This window comes from Octopus bimaculoides, chromosome 16 (assembly GCF_046866305.1).
Source record: "Octopus bimaculoides isolate indiv1 chromosome 16, ASM4686630v1, whole genome shotgun sequence".
NCBI lineage: Eukaryota > Metazoa > Mollusca > Cephalopoda > Octopoda > Octopodidae > Octopus > Octopus bimaculoides.
In genome coordinates, this window is record NC_142943.1 from 38,258,860 (window position 1) to 38,275,575 (window position 16,716).

General features: G+C 36.8%; 1 protein-coding gene across 2 annotated transcripts in view; it reads left to right on the forward strand.

Annotated features, from left to right (window-relative positions):
* Positions 1-16,716, forward strand: part of LOC106883902 (UTP--glucose-1-phosphate uridylyltransferase) — a 64,834-nt gene that overhangs the window by 29,070 nt on the left and 19,048 nt on the right. Inside the window, exons 2-9 of one of the 2 annotated variants that reach the window (XM_089364463.1) lie at positions 2,301-2,423; positions 4,458-4,565; positions 4,680-4,862; positions 5,560-5,693; positions 11,670-11,735; positions 12,346-12,479; positions 13,405-13,493; positions 14,447-14,515. In XM_089364463.1, coding sequence (XP_089220589.1) covers positions 2,301-2,423; positions 4,458-4,565; positions 4,680-4,862; positions 5,560-5,693; positions 11,670-11,735; positions 12,346-12,479; positions 13,405-13,493; positions 14,447-14,515 — 906 coding nt within the window. Of the gene's footprint in view, positions 1-2,300; positions 2,424-4,457; positions 4,566-4,679; positions 4,863-5,559; positions 5,694-11,669; positions 11,736-12,345; positions 12,480-13,403; positions 13,494-14,446; positions 14,516-16,716 lie in introns of both variants that reach the window. The other variant, XM_089364464.1, reaches the window with a different exon arrangement.

Below are 16,716 nucleotides of genomic sequence, written 5' to 3' on the forward strand. Positions count from 1 at the left end.
GCTTATTATTACAGCTAATTAGATGAGGTTAAACTCCAGTTCTTTTTGAGGCCAATTACAACTCGGTCAATAGATGTTTTCTCCACATTATTGATGGATATTAACTATTATAATAATCAAGAACATAATCAGAGACATTCTATGTTAGATTTAATTTATCATTCTAGAGAGACTAGACTATTCTAGTATGTTTGAACAATTTTCTATATTTGTTATCATCTCTTTATACATTGTCAACATCTCCCTGTATTTTCTCATCATCTTTCTAAATTTTTCTTATCATTTCTCTGTATTTTGCCATAATTTCTCCATATTTTGTCATCGTCTCCCTATATTTGTCATCATCTTCCTATATTTGTCATCATTCCCCTATATTTGTCACTATAGTTGTCATTGTTTCTCTATTTTGTCATTGTCTCTCTCTTCTGTCATTATCTCTCTATATTTTGTCATCTCTGCATTCAGTAATAAATTCATTGCATTTTATCATCATCTCCCTATATTTTGTCATAATCTCTCACTGTAATTTTAACCATCAGTTAATGCCACTTCAGTTTTCTTCTGATCTTAGCTGGCAGGTTGTTATTGTTTAATCCAAGAGAAGATCAGAAGAAACTTGGGTTGATTCAAATGTTTTACATATTTTAACTTCTGAAGGCAATTCCACCACAGTCTATAATGAAAAAAAAAATGTTCGTTTATAGTAAATGGTATAAATACATCGTTATTAGCCCAGCTAATAATGATGTATTTACTGATGGTTAAAATTACAATGCGAGATTATGACGAAATATCTATGGACCCCTACATGCCTTTCTGGCTTGTTATGTTCTTCTCAGAAGAGTATACTAAAGGGAGATAATCCTGAGTTGATTAGAAAGCTGTAACTTTATAATGAATCAATCAACACTAATGACTGATTTGTGTTCATAGACTGTCCAGTCTAAACAAATACATAAATAGTAACGTGAAGCAATGATGAGAAATAAACAAACTTTACATTCTCTTCTACTGAAGAAGAAAGGCATAATGACTAGAAATGCATCTACGGAGTCCAAGAGAGGGTGCCTCTGAGATGATAATGATAATGGTATATTTACGCCTTTACATTAAGTGTATGTGGAGGTGCAATGGCCCAGTGGTTAGAGCAGTGGACTCGCGGTCATAGGATCGCGGTTTCGATTTCCAGACCGGGCGTTGTGAGTGTTTATTGAGCGAAAACACCTAAAGCTCCATGAGGCTCCGGCAGGGGATGGTGGCGAACCCACTCTTACTTCCTGTTTTCGTTGTGCCTGTAATTCAAAGGGTCAGCCTTGTCACACTGTGCCACGCTGAATATCCCTGAGAACTACATTAAGGGTACACGTGTGTGTGGAGTGCTCAGCCACTTGCACGTTAATTTCACGACCAGGCTGTTCCGTTGATCAGATCAACTGGACCCCTTGACGTCGTAAGCGACGGAGTGCCAACAACATTAAGTGTGAATTTTTTTCCTCCATGGCAAACACCCGTGAAGTTACCTTTAGAAGTTAAAATATGCCACCAACATATTTGAACTCATCTAAAACTTGTTTCTTGTCTTTGCTTCCCATTACTGCTTACATAAAACTGTTTATGTTTATTGTGGAACATAATACTTTTACGGTTTATGACTTAAAATATGCACTCTTATTTTTATATAATATCGTCTAATCTAAGGTCAGTCTTGATCTAAAGTATTTCATGCATGACTATCCAGCTTTTATTCACTTATAATAATCCCCGAAAGGATAAAAGGCAAAGTCGACCTCAGTGAAATTTGAACCCAGAACGTAAAGACAGATGAAATACTGCTAAGCATTTTGCCCGGCATGCTAATGTTTCTGCCAGCTTGCAGCCTTTGTTCACTTATAATAATATCATCGTCATCATTACTGTTGTTGCTATTGTCATCATCATCTTCTTACGTCTACTGTTCCATGATCACATGACTAAAACAGATTTTCTAAGGTTACGGTTATGGTTTTAGGGTCAGTTTACTTACATGTAGTACATTTATATATATTCTGTACATCAAACCCCAAGAGTTCTATCTGTTTATTTGCATCATTCTACTAAACGTTCTCTAAATAGAGATCCTCTCAAGCTTATCTATTAATTCTTTATACTTTTTTATACCATCCACATACACTTACATTCATATACACTGGTATGAATGCAAGCCTCATAATGAACATTTTTTCCAGTTTATTGTTTTTCGAAGCTATATATTTTACTATGTAGCATCTAAACATTTTCCCTTTTTCCTTTTCTTTTTTCAGAAAACAACTCAATGTGTTGCCAATGGCTCTGATTTCATGAGTCTCACACGTAAAGATTCTTATCCTGGAATGCGTAATGGAATTACAAGTTTAATCAAAAATATGGAGCCAGATGACCAAGATGTGAATATATTTTTATTAATGTATTTTTAGTGCTTTTGTTTATCAGCACTTTTAAATATATATGCATGTAATAAATCATTGCTTCTGTAGATACATATGGAACGACGCACTCCATCTATTACAATGACAAGGGTTCCAGTTGATCCTATCAAAATGGAACAGCTTGCTCATTAAATTAATGTGCAAGTGGCTGAGCACTCCACAGACACGTGTACCCTCAATGTAGTTCTTAAGAAGATTCAGCATGAAAACAATGTGACAAGCCTGGCCCTTTGAAATACAAGTAATACTAATTTTTGCCAGCTAAGTGGACTGGTGCAACATGAAATAAAGTGTCTTGCTCAAGGACACAACACATCACTAGAACTGAACTCACAACCTTACGATCATGAGCCAAATACCATCACCACATGCCTTCACAAGAACTATACACATTTGCATTCATTGATATGAATGTACACTTACATTTATACAGAAGTAGATGGGAAAAACAGAGTTAGAAGATTACACACCTAAATGCACATACACAGTACAGACATACAATAATGTTTCAATATAGGAGTTAATTTGTTCCCGGAGACTGCTTGTATAGCAAAAATTTGTAAAGCAAAACAATAATTTCCCACAATAGCAATGTTATACATCGTAATACGTTCCCAGAAAAATATTTTACCAATAAAATTTATAATGCTAGTAAATAAATGGCATTAAAATAACTGTAGAATGTAAAGAATATTTTAAGTAAAGCAAAAAGAATGTCAAGATCATTTATAATAAAAAATATTATTATAATAGTCATTTTCTGAATCACTTTCACTCACACTAGACTCTTGCACACCATTGTTATAGATGTGATCGCCAACTCACAAGTACTCCTAGATGGACTTGTAGATTTCCTTTTAAAAAACAAGTCTAAAATTGCTTAGAAAAATTTTTTTTTTTTTTTTTTTTGCTCTTTATAAATTTCTGGGTAACATGCAGAAGCATTTGTTATGGTAGGAGAAACTTTTGCACTTCATTCAAAATTTGGTTCTTGTGCTTGAAAAATAAGTTCATAAACCTGGGATTTCATGAAGCAGGTCCTCATAAAGTGAGGTATTACTGTACCTCAATTTATGTTGGTTATTGGTTCCAAGACATACAATTTGACTCAAGCATCTTCTATGATAGTCTTGGTCTGACCAAAGACTTTTGAGTGGATTTGGTTAACAGAAACTGAAAGATGCCTGTTATATATATATATATATGTATATATAAATGCATGACAAGCAGGTTTACTTTGGGGAGATGGTACAAGGATGATTCTTAGCTAAGCCAAATTCAATGAAGAATTTAGGAAGAACAAAGAGAGAGAAATTAGGGAGTTAAATTGGCTTACAGAAGTAGCTGTCAGTAGATAATATCCATTTAAAGTATTCATGGCAGATGAGAAATTAAACAATCAAGAAACTAGAAAAAAGAACAAGAAATTATCTTAGCAGTGTGTGTGTATGTATGTATGTGTGGTACCTGGCCTTACCAGTTCCAGTCAAGCTGTCCAACCTATACCAGCATGGGAAAGTTGACATTAAATGATGATGATGATATATATATATGTATATGTATGCATGTATGTATTTATAGGTGTGAGTGTTTATGCTTGTGAGTGTGTGTGTGTATACACACACACACACACACACACACACACACACACTCACAAGCATAAACTTTAACAAGAGATTACACCCGGAATGTTTAACAGAACAGTGTTTTACTGGCTCTTAATTTATTGGCTCCAATCTGATTTGGCAGAGTTTCTACAGCTGGATGCCCTTCCTAAGGCCAACCACTCAGAGAGTGTAGTGGGTGCTTTTACATGCCACCTGCACAGGAGCCAGTCCAGCGGCACTGGCAACAACCTCGCTCAAATGTTTTCTAACGTGCCACTGGCACAAGTGCCAGTAAGGCAACGCTGATATGATAGTAATGATTTTTTTTTAAATAAAGGTTTCAAAACTAATTTTTAGATAATTTTCTTTTTTTTTTCTCTTCCAGGACTTCCAAAAAGACATGAAGCGATTTGAAGAACTTTATAGTCGCTATTCACAAGAAACAGACCTATCACTGAACTGGAGCAAAATAAATCCACCACCAACAGAAAATGTAAGCTGCACTCTTATACACTCACCCTCCTTCATTTGTACAACTAATATCAATACCAAAAGTTCACAATGAACTCTGATTTTTTTGTCTTTGTTATTTTGCTTTTGCTTCCAGATGGAAACATATCGTGATAGTGAAGAGATACAATTAGAGGAGGCCAGAGAAATCCTAAACAAGCTTGTTGTAGTAAAACTCAATGGTGGTCTTGGAACAAGCATGGGTTGTAAAGGCCCTAAAAGTGCTATCTCAGTTCGGAGTGACAACACTTTTCTTGATCTCACGGTGCAACAAATTGAGGTAAGGGCAAAGGTTTCATATTCATCGTCATTCTTTACCAGTTGAAGAAGACATTTGAACACTTCTAATGAACCCATTCCAGAACTGTTGTGAACCAGTTTTGATTGCTAAAGGCATATCATCAATATCTATACTTCACCCATCACCACCCACACACACCTAATCTGTACCTGCCAAACCTTTCCAGCAGCTAATCGTCAATTTCTTTATTGCCCACAAGGAGCTAAACATAGAGGGGACAAACAAAGGGGTTAAGTCGATTACATCAATCCCAGTGCGTAACTGGTACTTAATTTATCGACCCCGAAAGGATGAAAGGCAAAGTTGTCCTCTACAGAATTTGAACTCAGACCGTAACAGCAGACGAAATACCGCTAAGCATTTCGCCCGTTGTGCTAACGTTTCTGCCAGCTCACCTCCAATCTTCATAACAGCAGCTAATCTTCATAACACCCATCCCTCTCTCATCATTTTGACTATGGCACTATTTCTAAGCTGCTTTAACCCTTTTAGTATTTGATCCAGCCATATCTGGCCAAAATATTCTACCTGTTTTATGTTCTAACAATGGACAGAAGTCTTTTGCCATTTGCAGTTTTCTTTTGTACAGATTCAGTTGCCAGATTCATCATTTGTTCTGTTTGTTGTTGTTATTAATAGTCATTTTTTAGACTGTTTTTTACTTGTTTTTTTTCAGCACCTAAATAAAACATACGACACTGATGTACCCCTGGTTCTTATGAATTCCTTCAATACTGATGAAGACACACAGAAGATAATCGGCAAATATAACCAGGTTAAAGTGAAAATTTTCACATTTAATCAAAGTAGGTGAGTCACAGCTTCTTTATCATGTTTTAAGCATGACAATAAAAGTAGACACTCACACACATGCACATAGTTTTATCTGCTTTGAGCTTCACGACTTCCCAAAAATTATTTTATGTTCACTCGAAGTTTTAAATTTTTATGATGGAAAGAAGAATAAGGCAGGCAGTAGGGCCTTATGAGGAACTTCACAAGCTCTGGTAGTTTGGGTATGTCATCCTCTCGTCAAGAATGGCCAAAACAATCCTTCGGGGTACAGTCAAAGGTGGTAGAAACAGAGGCAGACAGAGATAGAGGTGGGAAAACAAGATCTGTGAGTGGACAGGCCTAAAGATGAGAGATGCATTGCAAGAGGCAGAAGACTGAGATAGGTGTAGGGATCTGGTCGCAGCATTATCAGGGATGCCCCAATGGTCAGCCAGACTGTGGGATATGTGATGTAATGTTATGATGTCAACAGCATACAGTTGTCACTAGTATAAATGAAGTTTCTAAAATGAATAGTGCAATTCAAAGGACTGCATTTGTTCAATGGTAGGATGCCTGTCATGTTCACAGAAGAAGTGGGTTCAAGTCCCATGTGTAGCTTTCAGCTTCTTCTATCCAAAAAGTTTTTTTTAACCTAATATTTACATGATATACATGTATAGATTTCTCTGCTTTGAGTTCCACTGTTTGAAAAAGAATTATATTAAATTCTTTCAAAGTTCCTTAATTCTTAAGATGTCAATCATATAATAATGATAATATAATAATGAAATTATTGTGTATAGTGATCAAAGGTGCATGTACAGTACATGGAATTGTGTACAAAAGTCAGGAGAATGAACAGTGTATGAGTCATGATGTACATGTGTGCATATGTATGGAGTGGGTGCATATCAGGTGTAGTGCTGGAAAATTTCAGGAAGCATGGGTGTTTTAAAGGATGCAATGTCTCGGCAACTAACAATTGATGCAGGTAGTTTGTTCCATGCTTCAGCAACTGTGAATTTGAAAAAAATGTTTCTGAAAGTCATGGGAGCTGTGCTGTTTTCTGACTTTGTAGATATGCCCACGTGTGTTAGAAACATGGAGCTCAGAAAGATGCTCAAGGTGGTTGTTGGTGTGATGGTTAATAATTTTGTGGTTGTTTACCAAATCAGTTGCCAGACGTTGGAGTTTCAATGTATCTATACCCAGGAAAGCAAGGCATTCAGATTATATTAGATTCCTGGTGGAGGGTATTCGTTTGGTTGCATGTCTCTGAACAGTTTCCAGGAGGTCAATGTCCTGAGCAAGATAGGGATTCCAGACTGGTAATGCAAATTCCAAGTGTGGATGCACCATAGCCATATACAGTCTTAAATAGTTATATATATATATATATATATATATATATATATATATATATATATATATATATATATACATATATATATATATAAAATATATATTTTTATAAAACAAAATTTCATAAAATATATAGTATCTGTTAACAGTCTTAGCAAAAACCTCACAGGTGAGTTTTTGTGTGTGTATATATATATATATATATATATATATATATATATAGGCATAGCTGTGTTGTATGAAACATGCTTCCCAACCACATGGTTCTGGGTTCAGTCCCACTGCATGGTACCTGGGGCAAGTGTCTTCTGCTATAACCTTGGGCTGACCAAAGCCCTGTGAGTGGATTTGGTAGACAAACTGAAAGAACCCCATCGTATGTATATATATATATATATATATACACATACACACACACACACACACATACTCACACACACACAGCCGACAACTGATGAAGGGGCGTTCTTTATGTTACTTGTCCTGTTTTCCTTTTGCTTCTCTCATTGATTGTGTATTGAACTTATTTGTTTTTGTATTTCATATTGTTTACTGTTTGGTGACATCCTGTACCCATATATGCATAAGTTAGTTTTTGTATGTGGCAGGTGTTCAGGTGCAATAAACACTGTAAACAAACAGATAACAACTTCTATCTCATTCCAGGGAGAAAAACTAGAGGTAGTCGATAGCTTCCGCTATCTGGGTGACCAAGTTAGTAGTTGGGGTGGGTGCACTGAAAGTGTAGCTGCCAGAATAAGAATAGCCTGGGCAAAGTTTAGAGAGCTCTTACCTCTGCTGGCGACAAAGGGACTCTCACTCAGAGTAAAAGGCAGACTGTATGACGCATGTGTACGAACAACCATGCTACATGGCAGTGAAACATGGGCTGTGACTGCTGAGGACATACGTAAGCTCGCAAGGAATGAAGCCAGTATGCTCCGCTGGATGTGTAATGTCAATGTGCATACCCATCAGAGTGTAAGTATCTTGAGAGAAAAGCTGAACATAAGAAGCATCAGTTGTGGTGTGCAAGAGAGACGATTGCGCTGGTATGGACATGTGGTGAGAATGAATGAGGATAGCTGCGTGAAAAAGTGTCACACCCTAACAGTTGATGGAACCCGTGGAAGAGGTAGGCCCAGGAAGACCTGGGCTGAGGTGGTGAGGCAAGACCTTCGAACATTGGGCCTCACCAAGGCGAAGACTACTGACCGAGACTTTTGGAAATGTGCTGTGCGTGAGAAGACCCGGCAAGTCAAGTGAGATCGTTGCCAGTGCCCCTGGACTGGCTCTTGTGCGGGTGGCACATAAGATGCACCATTTTGAGCGTGACCGTTGCCAGTACCACCTGACTGGCCTTCGTAGGATTTTCGAGTGAGATCATTGCCAGTGCCCCTGGACTGGCTCTTGTGCGGGTCGCACATAAAAGACACCATTTTCGAGCATGGCCGTTGCCAGTACCACCTGACTGGCCATCGTGCGGGTGACACGTCAAATCGTCCAACCCATGCTAGCATGGAAGGCGGACGATAAACGATGATGATGATGATGATGATATATATATAAACAAAGTTATTTTATTCCACACCAGTAGAAACATAGAAAAAAGAAGTTGAAAAGTTACTGGAATTTGTTTAGATATTTTATTTAAAAGTTTTTAAAGACTTAATTGAGTTCACAAACTTCTATGATTTTCAAAAGTTGAAATAGGAAGACGTGGAGCTATGCTGTAACTGTCTTGCCTCTAGTAGGGATTCAAAAATTGTCTCATTTTTATGGAAAGGACAGGATTCAATTCAGTATTGGTTTTGGATACAATTTGATTGGCCAAAGATGATCAAATGATCAGGTTTAGAAATTTTTTCAAGTTTTTCACTATGATCATTTGTTTCTTTAATGTCATGTGACAATATGTTTGGTGCTGTTAGTTAAAGCTGTCATGGTTGAGTGAATATATCTCATGTGTCTACATATTTTATAACAATCCTTAACAATCAAAACTGTCTGGATTTTATGTCAAACATAGTAAAGAAAGATCACATGATTGTAGGTAGTAATCTTCTAAGTTTCACTCCAAGCCTGTGCATTATATGCAGGCATCAAATTTTGATCACTTAACTTGTGTGTTAGTGTCATATGGGGGAAAGTCATGATTGTGTCCTAAGTTTAGGTTGTTAGTTGTATAAATTCAACATGTCAAGTAGAAGTATGAGTTTGTGTGTGAATATAGTTCGTTAAACTTTATTCAGTCTTAATTTGTATGAATATATTTTCTTTATTTATCTGTGCTTGGTCTGTAATATTGACTGAACAAAGGTGAAATGGACAGATTTGGAATTTAGGAGACTTATTTTTTACATATATGTTTATGTGTATAGTACTGAGGTCTTGTATTTCTTGTATATGAATAATTAGTCTGTTTCTAAGAGCGAGTTTTGTTTGACCTATATAATCCTCATTATGTCCTTTACATTTAATACCATATACTGAATTTTTTGAGGAAGTGATAAAATGATTTTTTATGGTAAAAATCTGTCCTGATTTAAATTTATATTTTTTGTCTTCAATGAGGTTAAAGCAAGTACTGCAGTTAGGGTAGCCACACTTTTTGACTATTCGTGTGGGGTTTATGGAGGGTAATTTAGCATTGGTGAGCAGTTTCTTGAGAGATTTTGATTGTCTTATGTTTTTAATTATTTTGTGTATTTCAAGTGCTTGTTTCATTCTTGGGTCTTGTCTCAGCAGTGGAATGTTCTGGTTGACAATATTTCAAACCTCTGTGTTTTTGAGCTGTTTTTTGTAATAAAGAGTAGAGCACTGGGTGTATTGGAAGTGGGGTCTTTTTTTTCGTTTTTTTGCAATTCTTGAATATCTATTGCTTTGGCACACTCTGTTCCACTGTCTATTAAACATTGTCAGATATTTTCTCTCGAGTAGTATTTGTTTTAATTCCTGGAGTCCTTTATTACAAGTTTCAATGTTTGAAACAATTGTGCAGATTCTTCTCACTGGATTAAAAGGAATTTTAGTCTTTGTGTGTTTGGAATGGTATGAGGAGAACAACAGGTATTGTTTAGAAACTGTTGGTTTGTAACAAATGTCTATTTCAATATTTTTGTCTGTTTTGATGATTAGAATGTCCGGGAATGGTAGTTGAGTTTTATTGTATCCATATCTACAGCCATCCACAATATTCTGCATGTTTTATGTTCAAACTGGCCAAAGCCAGCCCCTCACTTTTACCCTAAAATGTCATTCTAAAAATAAATAATCATATCATAAAGATCTCAAGGCTACAAGATAATGTAGGACAAAGTCAAAGCAATGGGAATAAATAAGTATTACATTTGTCAAAAATAATCTGAATGTTAAAGTTTTAAGAGATAAAGCAAAACAGAAATTTCTTATTAAAATGGCAACCTAGTCACACAGTCTCACATGAAAGATCAAGCCGACCCCGACTTTATTTCTGAATGCTGTCTGACAATCACAGAAAAGAACTGGATTGACTTACAAAAAAAAAAAAATAAAGAACTCAAACACGCACAGTCTTTATTTTATAGTCACTTTTTGAAAATAATTCAGTTGAAATAGTTTACAAAGATTTGGGGTGTGTACGAAACAATTTTCCAATCGAACAAATAGGTATGTCAAACCTCCCAGGTCTATTCTCCAAGCACCCCCTCTCGCAGCCCGCAGGTATGCCTGCTGTGATAAGTCGGGGCCTACTTGGAGGACCTGGTATTCTCTATTTCCAAAAACGATCTTAATTTTAGCTAACTCTGCGTTGCTTATAGCCTCCATGTGAATTTGCGGGGGCCACCCCGGACAACCCACGCAGCCGTGTGGAAACAAGCTTCTTATCACACAACCACACCTGCACCTATGTATATATATATGTATATATATGTATATATATATGTGTATATATATATATATATATATATATATATATATATATATATATATATATATATAAAAATATATATATATATATGTTGTTGGCACTCCGTCGCTTACGATGTCGAGGGTTCCAGTTGATCCGATCAACAGAACAGCCTGCTCGTGAAATTGACGTGCAAGTGGCTGAGCACTCCACAGACATGTGTACCCTTAACGTAGTTCTCGGGGATATCCAGCGTGACACAGTGTGCCAAGGCTGACCCTTTGCATTACAGGCACAACAGAAACAAAAGTAAGTTGTGGTGAAAGAGTACAACAGGGTTCTCCACCATCCCCTGCCGGAGCCTCGTGGAGCTTTATGTGTTATCGCTCAATAAACACTCACAACGCCCGGTCTGGGAATCAAAACCGCAATCCTATGACCACGAGTCCGCTGCCCTAACCACTGGGCCATTGCGCCTCCACACACACACATATATATATATATGTATGTATACACACACACACACACACACACACACTCACAATGGACTTCTTTCAGTTTCTGGTTTTACAAGTCTGCTCACAAGGCTTTGGTTGGCCCAAGGCTATAGTAAAAAAACATTTAGCCAACATGCCATGCTATGAAGCAAACTTCCAAACCATATAGTCATAGACATCAATTTCAAAATACATTTCAATTTTTTACCTCTGACTTTTATTATTTTCCTGTCCTTTTTTTTTTCTTTCTTTTTTTAATAGGTTCCCAAGAATCATCAAAGAATCCCTGTTACCTTTACCGAAATCTAAAGATGATGATCCACAGAGGTTTGTAATGTTGAAATATTTGTTCTTTTTGCTGTTGTTTGTTGTGATTATGTTGTGGTTGTAATTAATATCTTATTGATGTCATTGTCGTTGTTGCTCTATTTCCGGATTTATTTCTCAGAAATATTTAACACTGACGTACATAGATACATCGTCATCATTATGATTATTGTCATCACCATCATGACTGCCACTACTACTACTACTACCACCACCATCATCATCGTTGTCATGACAACAACAACATAGACCACAACCACCATCACCACCATCATCATCATCACTGACACTACTGCCATCACCATCATCACCATCACAACAACACTAATGACGACGACGGCCATTACCATCACCACTGCCACTACTGCTACCACTATCACAACCAACGATAGCAATGACGACGACGACGACCACCTCCACCACCACCAACACCACCACCACCATCACTACCATTATGATGACAACGACGATGGCTACCACCATCACCACCATGTTCATCATCATCATCATCATCGTCACTGCTGCCACTGCATTAATGCCAACACTGGCACCACCACCACCACTACTACTACTACTACTACTACTACTACCCTTTTTATATCTGTTTCAGCTGGTACCCTCCTGGTCATGGAGATGTCTATGAATGTTTTTACAAATGCGGTTTTCTGCAGAAGTTTCTCAAAGCTGGTTGCAAATATATGTTTCTATCAAATATCGATAATCTAGGAGCTACTGTTGATCTGCATATCCTTTTTTTCCCCCTATATGGGTACAAATAGTACTGTTGTGTAGTTAAAAAGTTTACTTAGAAAAATTGCGCTTCCAGGTTCAAACCTATTCCACAGTACTTTGGTCTTCAGCCATGGCCTTGGGTTGAAATCTGGTACACTGTTATAACAATGGCACATAATAAGCACACACTACACTCTCGGAGTGGTTGGCATTAAGAAGGGCATCCAGCTGTAGAAACATTGCCAGATCAGATTGGAGCCTGGTAAGGCCTCCTGGCTTGCCAGTCCCCAGTCAAACCATCCAACCCATGCCAGCATAGAAAACGGACGTTAAACAAAGATGATGATGATGATGATTAACAGATTGAAAGATGATATTATACAGCTTGTAGAAATTGATGTGGAAACGAATGTAACTGGTGGAAAGAGATATTGATTCAGGCTCTGAAAAGCAGTAGATGAATTGATGATGTTTATGACAGTAAGAAATCAGAATTTGGCACAAAAGTTCTAATTGTTTTAAATTCTTACATATAGTAACATAAGAAAATAAAAAATCTTTTTTTTTTTCTTTTTCTATCTTTCACTTGTTTTATCTATTAATACTCTGAAATGTCCATTCATTTTATTCACGTTATTCTATCTATCTATATGTTTGTCTGTCTGTACATAGAGAGAGAGAGAGAGAAAGAGTGTGAGAGAGAGAGAGGGTGTTTTATGTAGTTTTCATTAAAGGTAAAGAAAGCAATATACCATCCAAGAAAATAAATGTTTTTAAAAATAAAAAAAAATATCAACTAGATTATGGCTGAGAGACACCAGTGTACTCAAAGTAGCCACCCTCAGCTTCCACTACGATGGCCTCATGATGATGTACACTTATCTATATATTGGTCTAAGAATTGCTGGTAAAGATTTTCTTCCTTAACTCTCTGAACATATTTTGAAATCTCTTCTAAAACGTCAGAATGGTGAAGCACCAGAATTTGTAATGGAAGTGACAGATAAGACTAGAGCAGATATCAAGGTTTGTATATTATCAGTTTAACCTTTTTCTGATGTTGTCTTAACTTAGCAACTCTTATATTATTTGTCTGCTCAAACAATGTTCATTTGATTAAGGATCATATTTTTTTTAATGAAAACTATAATCCTCCTCCTCCTTCCCCTGTGCCCCCTCCTCTCACTTTTCATTCGTTTCTTCTCAATTTTGTTCTTAATCTTTTCTTCTGTTCCTTTTTTTTTTTCTGCCTCCTCTATCATTATTATTATCATCATAATTATTATTATTGAGTGAGAGAGCAGTGCATTCAATCAAAGTGACACTGGGATAAAATATACGAAGCCCAGTACACCCATCATGGCTACCTGTCTGATAAGGGTACACTAGGCACATGCATCACAACCATATGTGCATGACATGGTGATCTCATATCAAGATAAACAGTACATGATCTTGCAGGTGGGGGCCCAGTTAGAATTTTCTTCAGGTTGAGTAGCCCATCCCGCTCAAAAGGTCCCTGAATAAGGTTTGTTTAAGGATGTTGAACAAAACACCCATGTTTCCAAAGGTGAATTATTCAAACCTCAAAGAATTCCTCTCAACACATGGCTATGATGCTCCCTCCACTACTTCTGCTTGTGATCAGAGATGCACATATCGTCAGCCACCAAAAGACATGCTAAACTGGTTAAGGTCAAACGACTGACAAGAAAATCTGTGGTATTAAGCAGAATATTTGCTGTAGCCCATCTTTTATGCCAAGATTAAACAATGGACATGATAATACTTCCAATCAGTTAAGATCAGAAGCCATGAGAGCCACTGCCTGGCACTGTATCAGGGCATTTATCATCATCATCATCATCATTATTTATTTATTTATTTATTTACTCAGAGAAGGGCGCAGCACTAGTAGCATGAATGGTTTTACTTCTTATCCTCATAATGTTTTTTTGTTTTATATTTCTCTTTTGCAGGGTGGAACACTGGTAGAATATAATGGCAAACTCCAATTACTAGAAATAGCTCAAGTTGCTGCTGACCATGTAAGAAAAAAATTCCACATATTATTATGACTATCATTATTATTATTATTATTATTATTATTATTATTATTATTATTATTATTATTATTATTATTATTATTATTGAGGACACATGTCCTAGTGGTTAGGATGTTGCACTCACGATTGTGAAACCATGGTTTCAATTCTTAGACCAGGTGGGGCATTGTTTTCTTGAACAAAACACTTAATCTCATGTTTCTCTGCAGTCACTTTGACACCTGAAGCAATAATGATTTGATGGATGGAATGAGCTAATGCACAGTACATATATTTGATCTCTGTAAACAAATCATTTGTACAAGTTGTCTGGCAAAAGCTGAAGACATATACATCATCTTTGATGGGAGAGTCCATCATTATTATGTGGTGAAATCCTGACACCCCTGTGAGATAGCAAATCAACTGTCCTAAATTGTATAAAAGTGCATTTTCTACCAATCTTGGGTGACCTACAAAGGGTCATGTCTAAAATCTTTTCCTTCTGATTAAGTAATTAAAAACCAGATGAAAAATTAAAATCTTTGGTATTAATTCATTATAAGTAATAATATCCTTAATCACTAAACCACTTCTGTGGTATCTGGCAGAGTTTTAAGAGTATTGGAAAGAATGCTTCTGAGTATTGCTTTCGGGTGTATGCTTTTGGGTTTGATAAAATGAAATACCAGATGAGCAATAGTGTTGCCATAACCAATTTACACCCTCACTTAAAAATTGCTGGCCTTGTGCTTGTGCCAGAATTTGAAACAATTATAAGGGAAAAATTCTTCATGGAATTTCTTGTGACACTTTACTAATCCTGGGTAGCAGACTGGGTATTTTGCAGTATTTGTTTCAACTCTTTGTATTGCAAGTACAAATCCTGCCATAGCCTTTGAATTACAGGCACAACAGAAACAGGAAGTAAGTGTGAGAGAAAGTTGTGGTGAAAGAGTACAGCAGGGTTCGCCACCATCTCCTGCCGGAGCCTCATAGATGTTTTAGGTGTTTTCGCTCAATAAACACTCACAACGCCCGGTCTGGGAATCGAAACCGTGATCCTATGACCGCGAGTCCACTGCCCTAACCACTGGGCCATTGCGCCTCCACTAGTCTATATTACAATATTACAATAACTAATAATATGTTGTGCATGAATAGTAATATTATAATCATGAAATTAGCATTAGCTTATCTCACTCTTTCTTGCAGAACCCTAGGGTTCTGGGGAACCCCAGTTGAGAAATGCTGGCATCTCATCTGTCTTCACATTCTGTTATGGACTTCAATTCAGATATCATTTGCAGAGTTTAGAATTTAAGTAATTTCAACTGTATTTCTGAGACTTGAATGTAACAACTGCTGTGTGCCAGTTCTTTTTTTATTTCATAAAATAAATCTCATAAATCTTAAAGTCAATAATCGACTGATTACCAGTTAATTGTTTTTACAATTGTAGGACTGTCAAGAGAATGTATGTTCAACTCAGACAAAATAAATACTGCAACATGCAACATGCTGAAAGGAGAACAATGCAAAATCAATACATTTGTCTCATATGCTACCAAAACAGTGTGTGTGTGTGTGTGTGTGTGTGTATGTGTATGTGTGTCTCTGTATGTATGTGTGTGTGATAAGTTTGTTTTCCAACCACATAGTTCTGAGTTCAGTCTTCCTGCATGGCACAATGGACAAGTGCTTTCTACTACAACCCTGAGCCAACCAATGCCATGCGAGTGGACTTGGTTGGTTGAAACCAAGTATATGTATACATGTGTGTATGTGAGTGTGGGTGTGTGTGGTGGTTACTGTATACGTGTATACATGTGTGTGTGTGTGTGTGTGTGTGTGTCCATGTTACTGTCTGCTTGCTTTGACATTGCATAATAGTCGTAAGTGAGTGCCACTGTGATGTAAGCAGTGTCCTTTGTTTTCAATCTTCTTCTTAAAACATGTCTGGTCATGGGGAAATGTTTCTTTCCAAGGAAGCAGGTGAGAGTTGGTGACAGGAAGGGTATCTGGCCATTGAAGATCCATCTCAGCCAATTCTAGCTTGAGGCTGATCAATTCTTTGTGAGTGAAATTGGTAGATGGAAACTGTGTGGAAGCCTTTCGTAAATATATATATATATATATATATAATCATTATCAGCATCATTTAACGTCTGTTTTCCATGCTGGCCTGGGTTGGACGATTTTGA